The sequence below is a fragment of the Aquarana catesbeiana genome, linkage group LG03 (genome assembly GCF_042186555.1).
Source record: "Aquarana catesbeiana isolate 2022-GZ linkage group LG03, ASM4218655v1, whole genome shotgun sequence".
Taxonomy (NCBI): Eukaryota; Metazoa; Chordata; class Amphibia; order Anura; family Ranidae; genus Aquarana; species Aquarana catesbeiana.
In genome coordinates, this window is record NC_133326.1 from 52017856 (window position 1) to 52042728 (window position 24873).

Below are 24873 nucleotides of genomic sequence, written 5' to 3' on the forward strand. Positions count from 1 at the left end.
GTTTGAATATTACAGGTTTCACCTCCATTAACCCAAATTAGTGCTAGGTGGCTGTCTTCCTCTGAAACATTATATTTAAGGGGTCTGATTACCATACTCGAGGAACCAAAACATTTACAATGTTACTCAAACAATGAAAATCCAGCTCACTAACAAATTACCTCCAATCTTCCCAACATGCTCAGTGACAGGGCTTTTTTTCTCCGGGAATGTGGAGGAACGCAGTTCTGCCACCTCCAGCACTGAACTGATATGTAATATCAAGTGAAGGTAGGGTGTGCTGGAAGGTCCACTTTTGCTGGGGGGTGAATCTATTGTTGCAGGGTTCTATTATTGCTGGGGAGGTCTACTATTGCTGGTGGGGGATATATTGTTGCTGGGGGGGTCTTATGTTGTTGGAAGGGATCTATTGTTGAGTGGGGGGCCTATTGTTGCTGGCTGAATAGAGACTATTGACGTTGGTGGAGATTTATTGTTGCTGGGGAAGATCGATTGTTACTGGGGGATCTATTGTTGCTGGGGGATTCTATTGTTGGAGGGTCTATTGTTGCTGGCTGCAGGGGACTTTTTGAATGCTTTGCTAGTTATCATTAACACCTTCCATACAATATACTTAGCACCATAAAATGATACTTGGTTCAGTATTTTCTAAAAGGGGCAATATCGAGAGCTGGGCAGAGAGTGGAACCAAGGGATGGAGCTTGGAGGTAGGTAGGGGGCAGAGACTTAGAAGGGTGAGTACCTGGACCTGTTCACCCCTACACATTGATATATTATATTCTGTAAACCTGAATGCTTATATAATTACCCCTCCCCCAATATTTCACTTTCAATAGTTTTTTTTTTTTAATTTACAGGTTTATTTCAACAGAGCTACAAAGATTCTTAAGTACAGACAATCAATGGCCAAATGCTATACAATAGTTGAATAATATAAAACCAGAGAGGAATCTTGATCTTTTTACCACAATAGGAAATGGTCATTTCCATGGAGCGTCAGTGTGAGGGAGCTGTGTGCCAGATTGTTCCATAACAGGGTGTGGGGAAGCACGACTTCCCAAAACCTGTGCAGTGAAACCCTGCCTTTCTGGTGATCATTTTGGGTGCCCAAGTAATGATAATGTATAAATGGACACGTAGACAGGTAGGAAAGGTGAATGTGGTCTTATAGGTGAAGCTCTGTAAAAAAAAAAAAAAGAAAGAGGAAACTGAAAAAAGGGTGGAAGGGGTAGAAAGGAAGGTGCCAGGGGTCTCCCTTGTGCTCTCCAACAGGTTAAGAGCCATCCACCAAGTTAAGAGCCATACAGAGAGGTATAGCTCTCAGGTGGGAGTTAGGCACGAGTATATTGGGTCCATGGTGTCCATACCTTGAGGAAACTTTTATTTAAATAAAATGAGTCAATGCTTTGTCTGACTTCCATAAATTGAGTGATCGATTTTTTCCATGCCTTGGCAATGGTTTGGCAGCCAGCAGGACATATGTTATCAGTCTGAACTGTGATTTAGTGAGAAAAAGAGGTTTAAAATAGAGAAGTGCATGCCATGTAAACCTGAACAGGATTTGTAAGAACTTGGTCAGCATTGAGTATGCCCACCAAAGGTGCATAATATCTCTTGCGGTGTTACAAATTCTGAAGCATGTATTGGGATGGGATGAGTAACGATATGTTAGCCTGGATGGGACCATGTACCTTGAATGTAGATTCAATAGAAATTATGTTAATTGAACAGGGGGAAACTCTGGACCAGATCTGCTGCCTGTGCTCCTTGGTTCTGCTTGCCCTTTAAGTCTTTTTGCCACTTGTAGATGTAAGTGTGAGCTGTGGGGCCTCCCCCATCACTTGGAACAATATGCTAGCATCTTTAAAAAGGCAACCATGCCACCAACACCATTCATTCTGAAGTCTACTATGTGTGCTGAGGTCTGTGGTGTCCCGAACACCTTCCAATCATTAGGAGACTCCATTGATATTGATGGGATTAGATAACCATTCATTACCTATAGACATCGTACACTTCTGATTGCAAGAGTCTTGGCACTGAATTCCTTCTGTCTGCATCTCTCACTGACTAACAGTTCAGACAAGATGTGCTATATAGGATTAGGTGGATCCCATAATAGATTTCCATAGGAAATAAGTTTACATGTGTCTTTCATATTGTGCTGTGCACCAAAAGGAGGAAGATGTCAGGACAGACAAATTCTGTTTTTGTTCATTATTTTTAATAAATGTGTTGTAAACATATCCCAAATTTACAATCTCATTCATACCAAACCTCACATACACCTCTTGTACATAATACCTTGTATAAATATAGGGACTCACACACGTTTACATGACTTGTTGCATTTATAAGTGAAAGTTCATTTCCAAAGCATGTGAAAATAAATTATGCATACTGCAGATGCATTTCTCTGTTTCCTTTTCATATAAATATAGAGCTTAATATACATCTTAACATAGCATGTAAAAATAGGACATCTAGAAACTGCATTTGGTTCAAATGGTAACATGTACAAGTTGGCAAGTTTTGTGCTAAAGAAAACCTTTGTGACCTTAAAGGTCTACATTTTAAACACTATGCTAACCCAACTGACCTCTGGGCCTCCTAAGCTAAACTTCACTAACCCATCCTCTCCCCTTTCAGCTGCTTACTTACTTTGGCAGGGCTGTGGCCCGCTCCATCATTTACAGCCCAGTTTAATTTAATGGTGACCAAATGTGCAGTCACAGCCAGCGTTGAAGAGAATTTAATCCAAAGGGCTATAAAAACAAGAGGAGTTTGCAACAGCACAAAAAAGTAAGTAAGCAGCTGGTTAGTAAAAGGTAGAATTGTACTTAAAAGGAGAGATCCATTCAACATAAAAACCATGATGCTACACCAAACAGTACCTGTACATTAGGAGTGAATAACTTGGTGTCTGGCATTTCTATGAGCCTGCATACCTTTGTCACCTGCGGTAGAGGTAGTCCCATGCACACTTTGTAGGCTCACTGCTATCTCTCACATACGAGAGCCTAATGCATCTGAGGTTTTTCACAACCATAAATTACATTCAAACCTGCCCCAGAAGTTTGAATCTGGCTAGTGATACATCAAGAGTGGAAAGTGGAAGTCACACAGCACAGACATGAGGATGTTTACCTACTCTTCTTGCAGGTCGGGAACTCTTTGGAATTCAAAAACTCATACTAAAAGGTAAACGAAGTGGACTTTCTCACTTAAAGCTGGACTCCAGCTTTTGATATACTTTACATAGTTAATTTGGGCTACCTTGGCCCAAACGAACTATGTCCCTCACTAACATGTGAGGCTGCTGAATGTGGAGGGCTGATGGTGTCACAACCTGATCCTGACCTAGTCAAAAAGTTTTTAACAGTGCGGAAGCATGGGCCCCTATATCTGTGTGGAGTGCATGGATTTCAGGCCAAGACAGCACACTTTTCTCCAAGCTGAGATAAAGCTTGCCCCTTTGAAATGATAAGTCATAATTCTACTCTCAAATGCCAGACACCAAGTAATAAAGGGTTAGGGCAATGCTTAATTTTGTCTTGGAAAGAAGATGAGGCACTGTGTATGGTCTTGACCTAGAATCCAATGGGCTTTGCATAGATTTGAAGATCACAAGGTGGCTGTACTTCAGTATTGCTGTTATCTTAGGTAAATTTTTCGTATTTTCCTGTTCACTTTAGAGAGACACTGGGTGAGATTTACTAAAACTGGTGCATTCAGAATCTGGTGCAGCTGTACATGGTAGCCAATCAGCCTCTAACTTCAGCTTGTTCATTTAACCACTTGCCGACCGGCTCGCGCCGATATATACGTCGGCAAAGTTGCACGGGTGGGCAAAACAACGTACCCATACGTCGCTGCGTCATCTGCGGCTAGTGGGCACATGCACACCACCCCCGCGGGCTCGATGTCTGCCGCAATCGTGGCACGGAGAGGCAGAATGGGGAGATGTAAACAAGGCATTTCCCTGATCTGCCTAGCAACATGACAGAGATCTACTGCTCCCAGTGATCGGCAGCAGTGATCTCTGTCATGTTCTACAGTTAGAACCTGCTGAGGGAACACAGTTAACCCCTTGATCCCCCCTAGTGTTTAACCCCTTCCCTGCCAGTGACATTTACACAGTAATCAGTGCATTTTTTTATAGCACCAATCGCTGTATAAATGCCAATGGTCCCAAAATAGTGTCAAAAGTGTCCGTAGATCGCCGCCATTACTAATAAAAAAAAAAAATATTAATAAAATTGCCATAAATGTATTCCCTAGTTTGTAGACGCAATAAATTTTGCGCAAACCAATCAATATAGGTTTATTGCGATTTTTTTTACCAAAAATATGTAGAAGAATACATATTGGCCTAAACTGTGGAAGAAATTTGTTTGTTTTTTTATATATATTTTTGGGGGATATTTATTATAGCAAAAAGTAAAAAATATTGTTTTTTTTTTTTTTTCAAAATTGTCGCCCTTTTTTTGTTTATAGTGCAAAAAATAAAAACCACAGAGGTGATCAAATACCAACAAAAGAAAGCTCTATTTGTGGGAACAATGTTGCATGACCGCGCAATTGTCAGTTAAAGCGAAGCAGTGCCGTATCGCAAAAAAGGGCTTGGTCAGGAAGGGGGTAAATCCTTCTGGGGCTGAAGTGGTTAAGCATTGACATTAAAACCTGGAAGCTGATTGGTTTCTATGCAGTGTTGCAACAAATTTTGCACTTTCCGGGTTTAGCAAATAACCCCCACCATCTCCTTGCTCATTTAGGGCAAAGTGGCAGTGTCTATGTAAAGCCCAACTATGACCACTTTATATATACCTCTTTTGTGCTCCCTTAACTCGCCTTTTTCTGTGGCCACAATTGCAAAAATACCTGGTGCTGCTGGATACTTAGCGCAGCTGATGACCTTTTCCCATGATGCAATGCTCAGACCTATCCATGAGGCAGGGGTGAGATTTGACAACCAATATTTTTCTGGTGCTCATGAAGGAGGAAGAAGCAGCTGAGGCACACTGGATTGGCAACCATAAAGTTTGGGGGGGGGGCATTATGCAAGGACTGTCGCTTTGCCATTAATCGGCAAGGGGGCAACATCTCTAAGCATAGTTGAACTTTTCCCTGGATAAAAGGATCGTTGGTTTCAATTATGCGCTCAAACTGCTCTTTAGCAATGTCACACCTAATTCAGCATTGTTATTCATGTGTGTAGGTATACACGCACACGTACATAATATGGATTTATAGATAATATGTGGACATATGTGTAACAAAAATTTTTTTTCTATTTGGTTTGCTTGGCTTGACGTGAACCAATGAACTTTTCTAATTTCCTTGGTAATGTAGCTCTCCTTATGGCTTTTACTTTATTATTAAGCAGATTAGCTGCACATTCCTTTGGATACAATGTCATTCATTCTAGCACCAGCAGTTATTAAATAGTACATTATGCCCTCTTTATAACTGGACCAATAATATTTCAAATATGCTGTATGCAAAAAAACAGCACATACCAATACAATTAGTTAAGAACTGTTATCATTAGCTGTCCTGGTCGTATTGTCCTCTTATCCGAAGAATTACTGGTTCTGCTGTGGGCTGATTTGGTATCCATACTTGGCACATTCTTGGTCAAGATCTCGGAGCATTTTGTCCTCCTTTGGTCTATATAGGCGTACAAAGCTGTGAGTCTCTAGCAATATTCGGTTTAGAGTGTGTTCATAGTTAACATGTCTCCTGGCCATCAGAATATATTCCCTTTTCTCCAGCAGATTGGGGCAATCACAGGCGTTGGGAACCCAGATGTATTCCCTACTCAGAATAGGGAAATTGTTCTTATACGTCAGAACCACCTGCACATCATAACGTGTCTCCTTCCCCACAAGCTTCTTGCTGATGATTCTTCCTCGGAACACTGCACATTTCAAGCAAACATAAAAGCATGTTCATTATTAAAGCTTCAGCCGAGCAGGGTCTGCATGTCTGTTGGCAGAGCTAGAAAAGAAATGATGCTGACTTACCAAAGTCCTTCTGACAATATTGCTTCATTTTATTTTGCCTTCCTTTGATTTTCCGGCATTTTCCACATTTGTCTGCAATTAGAGAAAGTAAACCAGGTTATATTTTTAGCCTTAAAGGTTAAGAACCTATACACACTCAACTTCAAATTATTACAGATGTCTTATAGCCTCCAATAGACGTTCAGGTCTACAGAAGATCAGTCATTTTGTTCAAAACTAAATTATTAAACTACACAGTTACCTTTTGATTAATTACAAGCTGTATGAATAAAACCTGGGATACAGTACAAACGACAATCAAACACAAACAAAAACTCTATTTGGAGCTCCCACCCATGGTCAATAACATCTTACTGACCAGAAATATCTATCACAAATTCACATTACAATGTGTATCCAATGGTCACCTTATCTTTGTGTATCTCTGACATCCAAGTGTAGATTATGCAACCATTACTCACAACTTCAATGGTCAATACTTGTCTTATCCCTCTCTCTAGGTCTTCTTATTGGTCAGCAAGACTAAAGATTGTATATGGTTGAACATAGAAGGTACTAGCAGGGCGTAACAAGGTTAAATGACAAACACAGAAGCGTTGCTTATTATCTGCAATAGAGTGCTAGCGCAAAAGAGAAGGCCCACATGCTTTAAGGGAATCTAGGAAAATGTCTTTGTGTGGCCTTAGATGCCAATTACTTATCTCCGATTTTCAACTCTGAGGAAATGAAGCAGAAAATGATTATCAATTCCAGAAATCAAGCAATGGCTGCTTCCATAACTGGCTTTTCACACTGGTATTTTATGGCATATTTCTTGACATGGAGTAGGGTTTGTAGCTTATTGTCCCCCCCCCCCCCAAGTGAACTTCTTACATTACAGCCACTTACAAAAGTCAGTTTATTTCTAGAAAATGAATAAATCAATATATGTTCGCAAAAAAAAAAAAAAAAAAAAAATGACCGGCATACTTCCAAAATCTGATAAACTTCAAACCCTTCTAATTAAAGCAGAACTAAACCCATCAATTTAAAGGTTTCTTAAAACAGTTACATTCAAGCCATTCTGTAAATGATAACCGTCACAATTACACTTGTGCTCTCACTTGAACTGTCAAGCTATCAAATGGCTGGAGTCATTATTTTATTTTTATTTATTTCAGGTACTTATATAGCGCCGTCAATTTACGCAGCGCTTTACATATACATTGTACATTCACATCAGTCCCTACCCTCAAGGAGCTTACAATCTAAGGTCCCTAACTCACATTCATACATACTAGGGACAATTTAGACAGGATCCAATGAACCTACCAGCATGTCTTTGGATTGTGGGAGGAAACCGGTGTACCCGGAGGAAACCCACGCAGGCACAGGGAGAACGTGCAAACTCCAAGCAGGTAGTGTCGTGGTTGGGATTCAAACCAGCGACCCTTCTTACTTCTAGGCGAGAGTGCTACCCACTACACCACTGTGCCGAATCATAACTGATCACATGTGTAGCACCATGGCACTTGTGGATCAAGCAGAGATAAGATGGGCAGCGTCAAATGAAAAATCTCTCCTGCGCTGTGCAGAGGGCCTAGATAAAAATGTTCTACTACCATAAGTTGCGATGGATTTTGCACACCCCACTGCCTTATCCAACTAGGGGGAGTTCAAAGAACTAAAGCAAGGAAAGAAAGAAAAAAGTGTGTGGCCTGGTGCATTATCCTTGGTAAAAAGTTTGTTTACAAAACAGAAGTAGGTGGAGTACTCACATTTGGTACCTTGAATAACATCACAAAATTCCTCTAAGAGGTCATAAAGCAAAACCCATATCTCATAGGATGGTGAGATCGAGTAATTGGCTGACGCATTTCGAGGATTTGTCCTCTTCCTCAGAGCCTTATGGAGCCGGGTCTGGTCTGTATGTTTATAAGTAGTGGACTGGATGGATGGTATAGCCTCAGGGGAATAGTCCTCCTTCACTGTTGCAATAGTCTTTACTCATCACAGCACACCAATAGATGGTGATGGTATGACCCTTCAACCTGATCCTCACCCGTTGATTGGCATCCAGATGTGGGCTGCACTAGACATGCGGTGCCTCAGGATCCCCTGGGCTGGTGTTACACAATGTGGGCAGAGATGTTAGAGTGGTGAGCCTCCCGGAGGTCTAAATCCCACAGACAGCGCGCATATAGGCAGCTCACAGTGCCAGTGCATAGTGTATGTCAGTCTGGTGGTGTGTGCTCTGCTGACCATTCCTGAGATAAGATGGGAGCTTCCTTGGCTGTAAAGAAGAGGAGGATTTATGCCCAATTTCACACTGCAGTGACTTCAAAATCACGCAACTTTAAAGCCGACATCCCATCGCGACTTCGGCATGACTTCTTTAACAGCAGTCAATGCAAGTCGTGCCGAAGTCACACCAAAAATAGTGCAGGAACCTTTTTCTAAGTCGCTCCTATTAGAATGGTTGCATTGCACTTCATGGGGTGCAAATTGTCATGTGACTTGTACTCTCAAAGTCGGAGCGCATGTCGCACCAGTGTGAACTGGGCCTTAGCTCCACTTTAAAGAAATTACCAGCAATCTACCTGCAGGCTTAACCACAGCAATCAGCACTAGTAACCAGATATGCCTGAGTTGACAGAGGTTGACAGGCAAACTGTAGACATAGAACAATTTACAATCTCCTACAGAGATAAAGCAATGCAAATAAGGTTTCCTTACAGATTGTACTTAATTCCTGCTAAACTGCATAGAATAAACCCACTGAAGTTTGCTCTGGATGTCATTGTGCAATAGGTACATTCCTACATACATTCTGGACTTGCTCCAGGACAAGGAACATTTGGAATCATATAATAGTCATTCTGAATAATATGGTTGAAACATCATTGGTAAAGCTACTTCAAACCTAAATATGAGCAAAAGCTGCTTTACAGGTTTTACTCAAGAAAAAACAATCTTTTGATAATAATGGAATCAACCCCCCCCGAAACTGAATAGCTAGGTGTGCCTAGTGAATAAGGTTTTTCTATAATACATAGCAGACCTAATGAATAAGGCATGGCCATGGATTAGGTCTATTACTGTTGCCATAGAAAGAGCAAGCACTGCTAGAAAAACCATGTGCAGATCTTAACTGTAGAAATGGTATATGCAATTATATAGTTAGTCCGATTGAAAAAGTCCATCCACTTCAACCAATAGAAGGAAATTTTTTTTAATTCAATCCTATATGAAAAAATCCTATAGCTACGGTTGATCCAGAGGAGGGCAAAAATAAACGCATAAAAGCATGATCCAATTTGCTCCAGCAGGGGAAAAAAAAACCTTCCTGATCTCCAAGAGTCAATCGGATATCCCCTAAAACAACTAAATGACTATTATGGGAATCAGCTCAAGACACTGTAACCTCCGAAAGGCAGGTAAAAATGGCCACTACGTAAGTGGTTGTCAGGCTTTCCGCAATGTAAAAAATGAACCTGCATAATCCCCAGTGCATGCAAGCTCCACTTATGAAGAAAAAAAAAAAAATCACATTTTAGTTGTGATATAGAACGTCTTTTTAAAGCGGGGGTCCACCTATCTATCGTTTTTTTTTTTTTAAGTTCATTCACAAACTTTTCTTCTCAGCATTACATACTCACATATTGTGTGTAATATGTCCGCATGTGTCAGATTTCGTCGAAAAGAATAACTTATATTATTCACTTCAGGCAGTTTCCATCTTCATTGTGGGCATTTGAAGCCCACAAGCATTTATTTCCTGGATGTGGTGAATGCTGTGCTCCCAGCATTCACTGCTCGTTCCCGCACATGCTCAGTGGCATCCTGGGAAGCCTGAGACTAGCTCCCAGGAGTCTGGGAGAGGCTAGAAACACACCTACTCCCACGGGAGGAGAACCAGGAAGTGCAAAGAAGAATAGAAAAATAAAAGGTAATTACGGCGATTTAAATTTTTTTAAACGGCATGTCAGCATTTAGGCAAGGAAGAGAATACATACAGATATTGTTCAAAATTTGGGTGGAACCCCGCTTTAAATAAAACCACGTTTTATTTAACAAACAAAAATATTGATTTTGGACAAACAGAAGTACAACTTATAATGATATAAAAAAAGCCATAAAACTGTAAACCAGGGATATGCAATTAGCGGACCTCCAGCTGTTGCAAAACTACAAGTCCCATCATTCCTCTGCCTCTGGGTGTCATGCTTGTGGCTGTCAGAGTCTTGTTATGCCTCATGGGAATTGTAGTTCTGCAACAGCTGGAGGTCCGTTAATTGCATATCCCTGCTGTAAACTCTATTGGCTGTAATGCCATTGCACATATTATCTGAATATATCACAAACATTACATATTAAAAAAAAAAAATATGAAAAAAAACTTTTGTTTTTTCAACAGCTTAGTAACTGCCCCCTACTTATTCATATGTGGTAGTGCAGTGTTCATTTTGACATCAATTTTTCATTTAATTTTAGTCAGTGTCTTTTGACACTGATCCTGATAGTTTCTCCGCTCCCTATGTAAACAGACCACGATAATAATGGCTGCTGAGCCCCTGACATCATGGTGTATATGCGTACCTCCATCAGCCGCAGCCCTGCTATCATGTGTCTGTCTTCTCTGTGCTCCACCCCCCCTCCCTTCTCAGCGTGTCACCTAGTGACAGTGCCGCCCCATCCCCCTCCTGTTGCAAGAATAACATACACATTGGTATACTATTCGTTCTGTATGCTAATAGAGTTCCCCGCTATCTCTGTTTCATTAAAAAAATACCTCCTTCACCGGATTTTATGGCGGCTCCCAGCAATCACGTGACCGGCTGTGTCTTCTCCTCACGTCCCGCTGACGTCAGCGGGGAAACCTCGTCCCCGCCCCCTGCTTCTGCAAGACGGGCAGAGAGGAGGAACAGCTGGTTACATGAGCACCAGAACTGTCGTGAGAGGTGGTAAAGGAGGTATTTTTTTAATAAAACACAGAGACAGTGGGGCACTCTATTAGCATACAGAACGGATAGTGTAAATGACCAAAAGTGGGTTAACAACCACTTTAAGGTAAAAAATGTTTAGGTGTCAGCATCCCCCCCTCACCCCCCCCTTTTACCTATCTAAGCCCTCATTTGATCCAGCGTCGTGCACGTCTGCAGATCTTCTCTCCCCTTACTTCCGGGTCTCGCTGGCTTTGCTGGGGCACCGGGATCCACTGCCACCCAGTGCTGACAATCAAAGCCAGTGACGAGGTAGCATGGGGCAGGGCCAAGTCCCGCTGTTTGTTTCAAAGGACGCAGCAGCGGGGCTCGGGTGCGAACACGTATGGGTGTCCCCATGGGTAGTGGCTTCTAATAGGGGGCACTGGACAGAGGGGAGGGGCCTGGAGCACCAGCGGGGGACCAAAAAAGAGGAAGTTTGCAATTCCATTGCACAGAGCAGGTAAGTATAGACATGTTTGTTATTAAAAAAAATTACCTTTATAATCACTTCAAGGTTCCTTATTTTAACTGAATTCCTGATGATGGGGACATTTCTTCGGGCCCCCAAAATGTACTGGCTGTTAGTGTAAACCAATACATCAATTTGGACTCTTATCTTTTGCACTTGTGCCCACCTATATCTGTCCACCTCCAGTTTGGTCAGTAAAAGTGGACCTAAATGCAAACTTGTTCCATTCAAGTCCACTGGTGGCGGACAGATACCCATAAGAATGTATTGCTGTCTGTTTTGAACTGTGTAATCATGATTAAAACAAATGGACAGATAGAACCTACTGGTTAATAAATATCCATTGTTTAAGAAATGTAAACTTCTTTCTAAACTAATTTGAAGCCATCATAAATAAACATTGCATGCTTCATAGTATAACTTGTAGACTCCTGATGGAGGGCTGCAAGAGTCTGTTGGCAGTTTGTATAGTATGCAAAGACTATAATGAAGGTCCATATTGAAATGGACAGATGCCCTGGTCAAATGTTTGCTGGTTCAGCGCTTCATAACAAAAAAGAATGTAATAACCAGTCTCCAAGCGTGTATACCAGTGGTTCACAACCTGTGTCCTCAGGACCCACTAACAGGCCAGGTTTGCAAGATTACTAAAATAAATCACAGGGGATATCATTTGCTGCTCAGTGATCGCCATATTCTAGTCTGCATCTCCCCCAAGGTTATACTTAAAATCTGGCCTGTTAGTGGGTCCTGAGGACAGGAGTTGAGAACCACTGGTGTATACCCTCTGTGAGCAAGAACATGCCCTTAGCAGCAGGAAGTCTAATGTTCAATCTTTTTTTGCTGCAATGTTAAAAATATGAATCTGTGATGACTGAAGATATTAGATTTCAAGCATAACAATGGAAAGTTCACCTAGGGACTAAAGCGGAGGCACCATTAATATCTCTGCGTTACAGGATCTTTTCCAGCAGGGTACACAGAGATAAAATCAGACACTTGTGAGGCCATGTTCTTGCCTCCAGAGAATGAGACTCCGATATAGCTCGTGTTCACCACATATCAGTCTGCTACAGTATCATCTGAAAAAACAAAGCTGTGAATGATCACACACCCCATTCCTTTCCATACAACCCCGCTCGGGAAATGTGAGGCTGGCACTATGCCAGCATGTTTTTGCCAAATAGCTGACATCCTGACTTTTTTTTTTTTCCAGATAATTTTTTTGTATCTTCGCTTTGCCACTCCTGAAATGATATCCTGTTAACAGATCAAAGGTAACATTTACTGGCAGCCAAGCAGAAACTATGAGGGAAAATGGGGTTTCAATTTTACGGCAGAATTAGCAAAAAGCAAAAGTCCAAAACAGAAACAAACTGCACATCCATTGCTACTGTCAACACTGAGCATCATTAAACCTGAAATGAAAGCGGTATTATATCCAAAAATAAATATGTAATATATTGCAGCTTACCAATTCTTAGATGTGATGGCTGCCTTAGTTTCCTTTTCTATATTTCCCCTTTTTCACCTGGAGATCTGGCCAGTAACCCACTTCCTGTCTTAGGGTGACTCCACACCACTGGAGGAGCAAGAGAGCCACCCTTGGACAACAGAATTGTTAATATGGGGAAAGGGTAGTGTTAGATGGACTATCAGCTTTGGATGGACTTGAAAAACAAATTAAAGGGAAAGTTGACCTTTACAGAAAATCTGTAAGGTGAACTTACACTGGGCTCCCTCCCCATCCCCCCCCCCACCCCGATCCCGCTGTATCCAAGTCCTGCGATCCCCTGCTGTCAGGCATGGGGATGCCTTTTCACCGGTTCGGGGATTTGAAATCCTCCTGAATTTTTCTCCTCTCCTCCAGCGCTGACAGGGTGGGCTAGACTGTGCCTGATTGGTCAGCGTCGCCCATGTGACAGTGCTAACGAATTAGAATGCCCCCTATCCAGGGGCGTTGCTAGGGGGTGGCTATTGGGGCTATAGCCCCGAATCTGGGGCCCATAGCCCGAGTCTCTTGCCGCAGGGTCCCTGCCTAACCAGCGTGCTGCAGCTGCTGCGGCAGGCAGGCTGGCTGCATGAGAGAGGCGGAGGAGAGGAAAGAAGTGAGCTCTTCATACCGGGCTCTTCATTTTGGGAGCGAGGTGCGGCGAGCAGCAGCGAGATGACATCATCTCTTACTGTCCGCCACAAATCGGCGCTCTCCTGCTCTCACTAAATAGACCAGTGCTGTCAGCCTGCAACCAATGCAGCATCAATGCACATTTGGTGGCACTGGCTGGCATGGCAAGTGACAATCCACATCAGTTGACAAGTGACAACCCACATCTTGTGGCCAGTGGCGTGGCAAGTGACAATCTGCAAATGGTGGCAGGCGACATGACAAGTGACAATCCACATCTAGTGGCAGCTGACGGTGGCAAGTAACACGCTGCATCTGGTGACAGGCAATGGTGGCAAGTGACATGCTGCATCTGGTGGCAGGAGATGTGGCAAGTGACACCCCCAGGGCTCCCACTGATTCTGCAGTATGGTGAGTTGAACCACTTCATTATAAATTAGAATGTAACAATAGAAATAATGCACTTCAATCACCCTGACACCATATAAACCATTATGCCATGATGATTAAAGCACCAACACCAGGCATCGCCCGTGAAAAAAAAGTGTCCGTCCCCCCCCCCCCCCCCGCGCGCGGGCATGCAAAAAGGTTGGTGACCGCTGCTATGGGCTCTAGCCCCAGATCTTTTGCAGACCTAGAAACTCCCCTGGCCCCCTATCCATGCTTGCTGAAATAGGGGATTAGGCCGCAGGAATTTCAAATCCCCAGACCAGAGAAGCGGGACTCTGGTACAGCGGGACCGGGGGTCCAGTGTAAGTTCACTTTACAGATTTTCACTTTTAAGTGGTTCTAAAGGCTCAGGGTCTTTTACCTTAATGCATTCTATGTATTAAAGTAAAGAACCTTCTGGGTGCAGCTCCACCCTCAGCCCCCCTTATACTTACCAGGCTGAGTCCAATATCAATCCAGCGTTGTGCACTGGAGCAGCGGCTCTCCCATGTCTCCCACTCCTCACTGGCTCACACAGTAGCAGGAGTCATTGGCTCCCGCTGCTGTCAATCACAGCCAGTGAACCAATGAGGAGAGAGCAGGAGTGGGGCAGAGCTGCACTCTGTGTTTGAATGGACACACAGAGCATGGCTTGGGAGCAAGCCTGCTCGAGTACCCCCATAGCAAGCGGCTTGCTATTGGGGGCACTCGTCAAGGGGGAGCAGCCAGGACCGCTGGATGGGGGATCCAAAAAGAGGAGTATCAGGGCTGCTTTGTGCAAAACCATTACACAGAGCAGGTAATTATAACATAACATAACATAACATAACATAACATAACATAACATAACATAACATAACATAACATATTTGTTATTTTTTTAAATCTTTCCTTTAGAATCACTTTAAAGCTAAACTCCAGCTAACATTTTTAACCTCCTCCCACCCAGTCACTGCATATAAACAGCTGGGTGGGCGTTTCATCCTTTGGAGTGGACATTCCTGAAAGTTCCTCAGAAGGAGCAGGATCGCGCAGCCGCATGATCCAGATGCGCTTGTGTCCCCCCGACACGCCGCATCTTGAATCGCCAGTAAGGCTCTGTGATTGGCCCTCCTGATCACATAATGGCAGTATCCAATCACAGCCATCATGTAATGTAAACAGAGAGCCATTGTCAGGCAATCGGCTCTCCTTCTCCTCACACGGAGCCTGTCAGTGAAGAGAAGGAGAGCGAATCTGTGCTGCGAGCCGGGGATCAGTTTTTTGACAGCTTTTTACACATTGATCACCCAGCTAGTGTCCCCAAAACAGTGACCTGGCACAGTGTCCCCACCCAGTAAAAAACATCTGTCACAGTGAACATCTTTCCAAGTGAACATCTTGCGCACATCAGTCCCAGTGAACATCTGGCGCACATCTGTCCCAGTGCACATCTGCACACACATCTGTCCAGGATCATCTGCCACATCTATCCCAGTGATCAACATGTGACACATCTGTCCCAGTAATCTGTCAACATGGATAAAAAAATATTCAGCAGAGAGGAGGCTTTCCATATACTCCAGAGTATGTCGGATGAGAGTAGCGGGGAACTCTCTCCGTCAGACTCAGATAGCGAGAAAAGCAGTAGCTCTGAAATGGAAACTGAGGAGGACAGAATCCTAACAAAGAGGCTCAGTAGCCTTCAAAAATGTGATAGGTGATAGATCTCTGTATGTGGCCAGGTTGTGGAAAAGTCTCACATGTGGTATCACCATACTCAGGAGGAGTAGCAGAATGTATTTCTGAGGCATAATTTTTGCTATGTACATGCAATGTGATATCATATAGACAGAAACACACCCAAGCTCTACCGCAAAATAAAAGGATAATGAGCTGAGTATCAGTGCACTGGCTGTTATGTCCCATAAACATCAAATAATTGCCAGCAACACAAATGCTTCTTCTTATAAATCTTTTTTTGGGCACTAACAGCTGTGCTACACCTGAAATTCTAACGCGTTTCGGCCACAGCCTTCCTCATAGCATACAAAGTTATAATAAAATCAAGCTTATATAGGAAACTTTACAATCCTCTAACAATTAGGGGCAGTGCATCCTAAGTAAAATTAATTAAGAGAATTAAAAAAACATGAGGTTGGTGGAACCAGAAAGAAAAGAGGGGGAGGAGATGGAAAAAGGAGACCTAAATGGTGGAAACAAAGGATTATTAACCATTCCAATACCAAACTCTGTTACTTTAGAAACAAGTTGATATCCATTCCGTTATTTATTCCACCAGGAAGTCGAGTATTTAATTTATGAATCCACCACACCTCCCGCTAAATCAGGGTATGGTGTGTGCCACCCCCTCTTATAGATCTTTTCACCTGTTCTAAACCCCAGAAGGAAAAAGAATCCAGATTTCCACCATGAACTGCTCTAAAAGTGCTTGGACAAGTTTTAAATATTTTTAGCATTGCTATTAAAGGTATCATTATAATGTTCCGATATCCTATTGGATAGTACATCCCACATACTGCATCTTGCAAGTACTACATTCAATTACATAAACAACCATTTTTGAGTTACAGTTTATATCATTTTTTTATTGAATATGTCCTTCCTGTTGAAAATTAGGTAATGGTCTTGCTTTTTCTGTGTCTTTTACACTGTCTGCAAGTGGTGAAACCACAAGGATAGGAACCAACCACCCCTAACCACAAAATTGGAAGCGTGTGGCTTATGGGAACTGTATAAAGAGGGAGAAAGCATGGTGTCTAAAGTGGGGGCTTTCCTGCTAGAAAACCTGCATCCCTGCTTTAAAATATCATATAGAATTTTATCTGCACACAGAACAGGAAGGCAGTGTTTAATGTGTGATAGGACCTTGTTGTGGGAAATTCCGACCGTGTGTAGGCTCCATCACACATTTTCCATCAGATTTTCCGACACACAAAGTTTGAGAGCAGGCTATAAAATTTTCCGACAACAAAATCCGTTGTCGGAATTTCCAATCGTGTGTACACAAATCCGACGCACAAAGTGCCACGCATGCTCAGAATAAATAAAGAGATGAAAGCTATTGGCTACTGCCCCGTTTATAGTCCCGATGTACGTGTTTTACATCACCGCGTTCAGAATGATCGGATTTTCCGACAACTTTGTGTGACCGTGTGTATGCAAGACAAGTTTGAGCCAACATCCGTCGGAAAAAATCCTAGGATTTTGTTGTTGGAATGTCCGATCAATGTCCGACCGTGTGTACGGGGCATAAGAAGTCACAAAATGAATATCTCCCCTACCACGGGATAAAGACTTCATATAACCTAATAAAAGTTGATCATTGTATACACAGTGTTAATTTTTTTGTCTCAAACTTCAAACTGACACTTTTGCTGGACATCTTGGTCTGTCAAAGGAAGTTGAAAAATAACAGACTTATTGTCCAGATCACCAGGTAAAAATAAATGGAAAAAAAGTCTAAAAAAGAAAATGCAGCCACCACATTTAAGAATTACCGGTAGTACCTCAATATAAAACATTTTTGTTTTCGGCTTCAGCTTCAAGACTGAAGGTTTTTCACATAAGGATCTTAATGTTGGAGCACTATTCATAAGAATATATTAACAAAAACGGACCTCTCACATAACCTGTAATTTCATTTTAGGCATACAACATTTTATGTTCCAGTACTTAATTAGCCGCTTGCTGACTGCACTATAGCACTTTTACTGCTACAGGGGAGCAGCTGTGCGCCGGATCATGTACATATACGTGATTCCGGACTTCTGCATGCAGGAGGTGCGCGTACACCACCGGCGGGCCGCTTCTGCACTGAAAATTCACAGCAGAAGCCGATATGCGGGTGCAGGGCATTCAATGTCCACCGGCACACACCGAACATGGGCAATACACAGAGAACTGAGATATGCCTATGTAAAGAAGTCATGTTTCAGTTCTGACGGGGGGGGGAAGGGATCGGTCCTGAGTTCACGCAAAGCAGGGACTAAAATTGATTTCTTCCCCTAGTAAAAACAGCACACAGTTTACACAAAAACACACTAGGCACACAGTTATTCCTTTGATCGCCCTAGATGTTTAACCCATTCCCAGCCAGTATCATTAGTGCAATGACAGTGCATATTTTTAGCACTGATCAATGTATTGGTGTCACTGGTTCCCGCAAAAGTCAAAAGTGTCATTTAGTGTTCAATACCACAATATCGCAGTCCCGTTATAAGTCCCCGATCGCTGACATTACTAGTATAAAAAACATAAAATTTACATAAATATATCCTAAAGTTTGTTGGCGCTATTACGTTCGATTAAACCAATCAATGTATGTTTATTAGGATTTTTTTTTTACTAAAAACATGTAGCAGAATACATATTGGCCTAAATTTATGATGACATTTTTTATTGGATATGTTTATAGCAACATTTTCAAAATTTTAGTTTTTCTTGGTTATAGTGCAAAAAAAAAAAATGCAGTGGTGCTCAAATACCACCAAAAGAAAGCTCTATTTGAGGTAAGAATTGCAAATTTTTTTGGGTACAGTGTCGCACGACCGCATAGTTGTCAGTAAAAGTAACGCAGTGTCGCATTGCAAAAAACGGCCTGGTCATGAAGAGGGGTAAATCTTCTGGAGGTCAAGTGGTAAAGTGAACCTGTGGTCATGTCAACTCTTGCCAGCTAATATAAGATCATAATCATAACACAGTTATATTATATTCTATTAATCTTTTGCATCTGTGTCCCATCTTTGTGCAGAGAAGTTCTGGTCTTAATTCAGAAACTCTGGCCCGTTCTTTCACTGACGTCACCATGGGACCCACAACTCCCCCTGAAATCTCACGCAATCCCCACATTTAAATGTACAGCACAACAATTGGAACATATGGAGATCTGGATGTGAGTTGACTTGACTGACAGCCAGCCCATCTGTCTACTAGTTTATTTAACACCAACTCATCTGTTGCTATACTGTAGTCACTACTGTCGAGTGAACTGCATATTTGATATGGTATATGACTTGATAAATTTAGCAAACTTAATTGAAATCGAGAAATAAGTGCAGCGCTTAAAATTAATTTAAAGTTAGAATACAACATCCAAAATGAATCTTATGTGAAAAAATAAAGGTAATATATGCCATATCAGAAGAAAACACCACTGTGAAATATAAAAAAGTAAAAAACAGTCTGTGATAAAACAGTCCAAAATAAGAACACTCCAGCGAGGAGAGGGAAAGTTCCTCTTCTTTATATAGATAGTCGTGAGACAATCTTCAGAGAAAAGTTCCCATCAGAGTTTATCATCACCAAGGTAGGGGGCAAAGCCGTGCTTACCAGCGTAAGTGGACTCCCTATACCTGAGGTATGGAATCAAAACTTGTTTGATGTATGTAAGTGCATCCAATCGATATGGGGTCATCTCTCCCCCAAGGGCCATCACCCCGAATGGTACCACATCCAACAACTCTCCAATCAGATAGCCCACCTAGCGTTCAAAAATGGGAGGGCTATAAGAGTAAGTGGACTCCCTATAACTGAGCTATGGACTCAAACTCGCTTGATGTACAGTGCCTTGACAAAGTATTCATACCACTTGAAATTTTCCACATTTTGTTATGTTACAACCAAAAAGGGAAATGTATTTTTGGATTTTATGTGCTAGACCAACACAAAGTGGCACATAACTGTGAAGCAGAAGGAAAACGATAAATGGTTTTAAAATTTTATATATCTGAAAAAAGTGTGGCGTGCATTTGTATTCAGCCCCCTTTACTCTGATACCCCTAACAAATCTAGTGGAACCAATTTCCTTCAGAAGTCACCTAATTTGTAAATAGAGTCCCCTTGTGTGTAATGTAATCTCAGTATAAATACATCCGTTCTGTGAAGCCCTCAGAGGTTTATTAGAGAACCTTTGTAAACAAACAGCATCATGAAGGCCAAGGAACACACCAGACAGGTCAGGGATAAAGTTGTGAAGAAGTTTAAAGCGGTTGGTTCTGGGAGGGCGTCATATGATGTCCTGCTGTGATCGCGCCTGCCATGCGCCCGCTGTGGCCCGCACTGTGATCACTGTGTCCTTAGGACACAGGTGATCACAGAACGGGATAAAGGGCCAATCAAAGCAGCTTTTTACCACGTGATCAGCGGTGTCCAATCACAGCTGATCACACTGAAAGGGACATCTACACTAATAATCAGGGCACTGATTATCAGTGTCCTGATTATCAGTGCAGTGCCCACCAGTGCTGCCAATCAGTGCTCACCAGTGCTACCCATCAGTGCCACCCATCAGTACTGTCAATCAGTGCCACCTACCAGTGCTGCCTATCAGTGCTACCTATTAGTACCCTTCAGTAACGCCTATCCATGCCTATCAGTGCCACCTATCAGTGCCCATCAGTGCCACCTATCAGTGCAGCCTCATCAATGCTTCCTTATCAGTGCCCATCAGTGCAGCCTCATCAGCGCCCAGCAATGTAGCCTCATCAGCGCCCATCAATACAGCCTCATCAGCGCCCAGCAATGTAGCCTCATCAGCGCCCATCAATACAGCCTCATCAGCGCCCATCAATACAGCCTCATCAGCGCCCATCAATACAGCCTCATCAGCGCCCATCAATACAGCCTCATCAGCGCCCATCAATACAGCCTCATCAGCGCCCATCAGTGAAGGAGAAAAATTTGCTGTTTGCTAAATTTTATAACAAACTATAAAAAATCTTTATTTTTTTCCAAATTTTTGGTCTTTTTTTGTTTATTTAGCAAAAAATAAAAAAACCCAGTGGTGATTAAATACCACCAAAAGAAAGCTCTAGTGTGAAAATGCTAAAAATGTCATATGGGTACAGTATAGCAAGAGCACGCAATTGTCTTTCAAAGTGTGAAAGCGCTGAAATCTGAAAACGGGCCTGGGCAGGAAGGGGGTAAACATGCTCAGTAGGCAAGTGGTTAAAATGTATCAAAATGTTATTTTTGATTAATTTTTGGCTAGAGGGCTAGAGCGTTCAGTGTGCAAAACCCGATCAGGTTTTCTTGCCATCTGTGTCCCATTTGAGGAACCTCTTTTAATTTCCTGTTCTGTAGACACAACACGAAATGAGAGGAAATCTCTTCAAAAGGCCCAGTTGCCCCTATTGGAATATTTCCTTTCTATTGCTGTTCCATTGACAACTCAACATTTTGGGTTTTTCCTTGCTTATAGTCCTGGTCACAATGGTGGCAATGGAAAATAGAGCGTTATCCTCCCCGGCAGATACAATACAGTGATAAAAACCTGAACGGGGTCTTAACCCCTCACTACTAAATCCAAAATTGAATATTTGGGTTTAGATACACTTTAAAAAAATAACCATAACATATGCAAAACAAGGAACACATACCAAGGTCTATGCATATTAGCCGCATAATTCTACACTATACCACAGAACCAAAATGTAATTTTAAAATAATAAATACTAATAAGCTATTCTGTAGTCTGAATTCAGTATCAGGCCATGGATGTTTACTGAAGACAGCAGCGGGAACCTTTAGGATATTTTTGGAAAATCAGTCCCACGTTTCTAGTCACTGACTTTGATAAGTAAACTATCCTGTTAGCATCAGGGCATGATAAAACACATTTATTAATATCTTAATCTGTTAAGAACAGGATCAGACTAGGAGCACATAACCCTCGGGCCTAAACTACTGAGGCAGTTTTAATGTCTTTCTATATACTGTTTAACCACTTGTTGGGAATTATCTCCTTCACAAAACAAGGACTTCAAACTGGTAGACATGAAGTGCTCATAAGAGGTTACATTGCTCAAGTGATAGGTGTAAATATCACTTGTTACGTTTATGTCTGATTGTAATTGAAAAGCACTGTTTTGCCAATATAGATCTTCAATATAGCTGAAGGACATCTTAAGCATTCGCTATAATGTGCAGAGAAGACTACATTTCCTATCTTATATGGCTTGAGCCTGGGGGAACAGACAGGTTGTGTCTGCTAGAGCTGCAAGCGAACTACTGTAAATGGAATAGAAAGTAAATGAAGACCTAACATTGTACAGTTGTCACCAGCTCAGGAGGTATGGAGATATCTTCCAATGGGAACAACTCTTTCAGTGACAACTGCCAAAGACAGCACTCATTGTGATTTAGAGGCCAGCTGGTAGAACCTCAGAATTCTGTGTGGGACTAGGCACCAGACACATCTGGAAGTGTGTCGGATGCAGAAGATTCTTGGGGTTGTTGTTCTTAACAAGAGTAAAGACCAGAGTTTTCACTTGCTACACTGTTTGGGGAGGTCAGTCTGGAGGAAGACCATTGGTCCCGATATTCACAGGAGTGTACCCCTATCAGCGCCTGAGTGATCTCACTGAGGGTTATGGTCAAGGCTTGCATTAGACCTTTCTAGAGATAGAGGGTCAACATTATCTGGTAAATGCTCTTAATTACTAGAGGTGGAGGTTTATGCACAAGGAGGCTTCACGTTACCACTGGTGATAGATGTCTATTAATGAATTTTTAAAGAAGAATTTCTACTTATTCACGTGGACTCATTACATTATAGGTTCTTTTTGTTTTTGTCACTGTCTGCACACAGAGTGGCTTGACATACATCGATAGTCCAAGGGGGGGTAACAAGCACATTGTGAAATCTATGATGGGGCTCCATAGAGACCCCACTTGTGCATGTAGCCACCACAAAAACAAAGTCTGGCAAGGGAAGAAATCAGATGGATTCTGAGAAGAACAGAAAATGACAGCAGCAATATTAACCACGTGCCTACTGGGTAGTTTTAACCCCTTCCTGCCCAGGCCAATTTTCAGCTTTCAGCGCTGTCACACTTTGAATGACAATTGTGCCGTCATGCAATGCTGTACCCATATGGAATTTTTATGATTTTTTTCCCCACTAATAGAGCTTTCTTTTGGTGTTATTTAATCACCACTGTTTTTTTTATTTTTTGCTAAACAAAAGAAGACCGAAAATTTTGGAAAAAATAAATAACATTTTTCATAGTTTGTTACTGTCAGCGTGAGGGAAAAAAAGCCGATAACTGACTTCTGTTTACATTGTGTGATCAGTTGTCATTGGCTGCCTGCTAATCACATGGTAAAGAGCCACTGTGATTGGTCCTTTCCCCCCATCTGTGGTCAGCTGTGCCTGAAGGACTCGACGATTACAGAGCTTGCCGCCTGCATGCCTCACAGGGGGGGGGGCGTAGGCAGCGCAAGCACGGCAAGATGTCCATGAATGCCAAGATGCCCATGAACGCCCTCCCGGCATTTTAAGCCCAGCCTGTAGCCATTTTTTGGCTATACGCAGACAGGAAGGTGTTGATGAGCATACTAGAATAAAAATAAGTGTGGCTACCTGACAATAAACATATGCAAGAAAGGAAAGATAAACATCTTGTTCAAACTAGGTATAGGCCTCTCTTTACACACACAGGATGGGAAACTTCCTTTTTTATTGCATTATGATACTGCAAACCAAGTCTCATTTTCACCTTGGACAGCTCCCAGAGTTATAGCTCTTGATACATTCATTTCTCTAGAACAGGGGTCTCCAAACTTTCTAAGCAAAGGGCCAGTTTGGCCAGTGGGAGTGGAAATTTTTCTGGCATCAGTGGGAGCAAGCATCACATTTGCTATTACATTTTGTTATGTTACAGCCTTATTCCAAATGAAATCAAACAAATTTCGTTCACGTTGTCATTATGGGGAAGTGTATGTAGAATTTTGAGGAAAATAATGAATTTAATCCATTTTGGAATAAGGCTGTAACATAAAATGTGGAAAAAGTGAAGCGCTGTGAATACTTTCCGGATGCACTGTACAAACATATTTTGTTATACAGGTTAGGCAGGATTGGTAGGATGAAGGGGGAGGGAACATTTTTAGAAATAGATAGTGTAAGTCTTTTTGTTTACCTAAAGGATTAAAAAAAACAAATGTGCTCCCAGCTGTTCTCCAGTTCATAAGTTCCACTTACATTATTTCTCAGCTCAGTATTTCAGGAGATGTTTTATGGCTCTTTTTTCTGGGATTAAATATTGTAAGTTACAGGAAATCTTCGAAAGTGAAGGGAATTTGTTTTGACAGTTGTCCTTATAACAAGGGCCTACATTGGAAGGGTTTAACCTTCTTTTTTTGGGGGGGGGGGCAACTCTACAATTTTGGATTTTTCCTTACTTTCTTTCTAGGAGACAATAATTGTTAGTACGAGTGGTGAATTTCCCCAGTGGGGTCCAATCTATACCTTCTCTATTCAAAACTGGAAAAAAAGGTTTTATGTGTAGATATACACTTTAATAATTTAGTCCTATTAATTCAACACACACCCTAATGAGAGTATGACATGTCTGATCTTACACTCTCTAAAGTCATTTATTTGTTGTATTCTGTGCTACACTCCTTTCCTGCAAGCCAGCTTCACCTTTCTTCACACCTATGTGATGAGTCAAGGTGTAGATCAGGATACCATGAAGCCCGTCCCATGATGGAAAGGCAAGCTAAGGATTGTGAGTTCACGTGAGGAGAAAAAAAAACAACAACTTTACACCCATGTCATAATGAATGCAGAACTAGACCAGGAAGGCGGTTACACATCTCAGTGAGTGTAGCGAGAATTCTTTCTGCTTGGATACAACTATAAAGAGGTTTAATCATAGATTAATAAACTAAAGAGTTTTTTTTAAGTCTCATTTCCTCTTTGTTCTGTAGATTGCAGAAAAGCAACAGGAGGTCTTCTAAAGCCACTTACATTAAAAAAAAAAAACAAAAAAAAAACACCACCGAATATTTCTATTCATCTGTCTGGACCCCTCTGGATTAATTTTAAGAAACAAAAAAAGCAATAAGTACATT

The 24873-nt window shown here is 41.9% G+C and overlaps 1 protein-coding gene across 4 annotated transcripts in view; it reads right to left on the reverse strand.

Annotated features, from left to right (window-relative positions):
* Positions 1-2207: 2207 nt before the first annotated feature.
* LOC141131360 (ADAMTS-like protein 5) overlaps positions 2208-24873 on the reverse strand; it is a 118584-nt gene continuing 95918 nt past the window's right edge. For 3 of the 4 annotated variants that reach the window (XM_073618523.1, XM_073618521.1, XM_073618522.1), the window contains 2 exons: positions 6027-6098; positions 2208-5920 (listed from right to left, as the gene is read on the reverse strand). In XM_073618523.1, the coding sequence (XP_073474624.1) occupies positions 5586-5920; positions 6027-6098 (407 nt within the window). In that variant the 3' untranslated portion in view covers positions 2208-5585. The remainder of the gene's footprint in view (positions 5921-6026; positions 6099-24873) is intronic. The other variant, XR_012242759.1, reaches the window with a different exon arrangement.